This window comes from Tupaia chinensis, unplaced genomic scaffold, assembly GCF_000334495.1.
Source record: "Tupaia chinensis unplaced genomic scaffold, TupChi_1.0 Scaffold000090_1, whole genome shotgun sequence".
In the NCBI taxonomy this organism is placed as follows: Eukaryota; Metazoa; Chordata; class Mammalia; order Scandentia; family Tupaiidae; genus Tupaia; species Tupaia belangeri.
Genome location: NW_006159552.1, coordinates 2654267 through 2655942, shown reverse-complemented (window position 1 = coordinate 2655942; position 1676 = coordinate 2654267). Strand labels below are relative to the sequence as shown.

General features: G+C 56.7%; 1 protein-coding gene across 1 annotated transcript in view; it reads left to right on the top strand.

Annotated features, from left to right (window-relative positions):
- The first annotated feature begins 96 nt into the window (after nt 1-96).
- DUSP22 (dual specificity phosphatase 22) overlaps nt 97-1676 on the top strand; it is an 83389-nt gene continuing 81809 nt past the window's right edge. Inside the window, exon 1 of the mRNA XM_014585777.2 lies at nt 97-460. Within this exon, the coding sequence (XP_014441263.1) occupies nt 440-460 (21 nt within the window). The 5' untranslated portion in view covers nt 97-439. The remainder of the gene's footprint in view (nt 461-1676) is intronic.

Here is a 1676-nt window from a genome sequence, read left to right as displayed (position 1 = left end):
GTTGCGCTGTGGGCTCCGGGGCGGGCGGGGCCGCCCAGCTGCAGCCAGCACCTCCCAGGCCGGCCATCGGGAACCGACTACAAATCCCAGGGTGCGGGGCTGCAACCGGGGAGGGACTCTCGGGCCGCCCCGGCGCGCACGGGGGCGGGGACCGGCAAAACGAGACCATTTCCCGGCAGAGACGCCGGTGCCGCTGCCTGGCTCCGGCGGGAAGTTCCGGGGCGGCTGAGCGGAAAGCCCTGCCAGCCGTGCCAGATTCCTGGAGCACCTCGAGGCTCCCGGCCGGCCCCCGATGCGAGTTGTTGTTTATGCCGCGAGCACTCACTCCCTCCCGCGCGCCTCCTCCTCCGCCCCACCTGCTCCTCCCTCGTGTTGTAACATGCCACTAGTGAGCCTGCGACCACAGCGCCCAGGGTGCTAGCGTTCGCACTCAGCCACCATGGGGAATGGGATGAACAAGGTAACGTGTCTCTCCGTCCTTCGTGCTGGTTTTGCCTTGACTTTAGAGCCTCCCTTGATGGCCTCCGCGCCCCGGCGTTGCAGCGGGCGCTGCGCACCTGCCGCCCGGGTTTCGGCTTCCACCGCGACCTCAGCGTCGGCTGCACGTCCCCGCGGGTGCAGAGGCGCGGCGGGGAGGGCCGAGCTCGCGATGCGTGCGTTTTTGAGGTGTTCCCTCACCCTCCCCAACCCCCCCCGTTGGCTTCCGGGTAAGCAGCCCCCCACATCTCCTGCCTTGCCAGCCTGCGCCTTTTGTGGCTGAAACAAGCCGTGCCCTTTAAAAAAGCGTTGACACTTGTTCTGCCGAGATCTCTGCGGAGCCCAGCAAGGACGAGTTTCTTCTTTTGCTCTCCTCCCTCCCCGTCACTCCCAAACGAGGCACTCGAGGCATCACCACCCACATCATTCGTAAACTGGCTTAGATTGGTGTCTTCTGTAATTTCCTCTTTCTCCCCAGATGTGTGTGTGTGTGTGTGTGTGTGTGTGTGTGTGTGAACGGGGAAGTTTCGTTGTGGGCAGAGAAGTTGACAGAGGTCTCATTCCTGAGCTGTTTGTTAAGTAAGTTGGGTTGAGAGACCAAGGTTTAGAGTTCATTTCTCTGGTCTTTTGTGGCTTCTGCTATGAAGGCAACCTGTTGATTTGTGGAGTGCACCTTCTAGAAAGTCTGTGGCTCTCTTTGTCCCTGCTCTGCACCCCCCTCCAGTTTCCCCACTCCACCCCCATCCCATAGGCAGCATCTTTCCTATCAATGGGCAGTTGTGAGTGGTCTGGCGTGTATTTCACTCAACCACGAGGTTAGAATTTTGGTGATTTGGTACCTGCTGGTTTAAAGGACAGACTTAGGAGATTTTAAAAAGCCCCCAACCAAAAAAAACACCTCTTTATAAAAGTGTTTTTTTTTTAGATGGTCCTGTGTCAGATTAGCTTCTGGCCCTCCACTGGATTCCATCCAGGCTCGTTCAACCATGGTCTACCAGTGTGGCTCTCCTTGTTTTAATTCGTTTTTTTTTATATTTTATTTTCCTTGTTTTTCTCTCCTGCCACCTGCTTTCCTTCCTTCCTGTTTGTCTCAGCACTTGCGTAAGCAGTGGTTTGGAGGACTAGAAGTAGATATTCAAAGTAGGAGAGGAAAAACAGTGGAGAATCCTGTGTTGTTACTCAACTCTTTACCCTGCCCA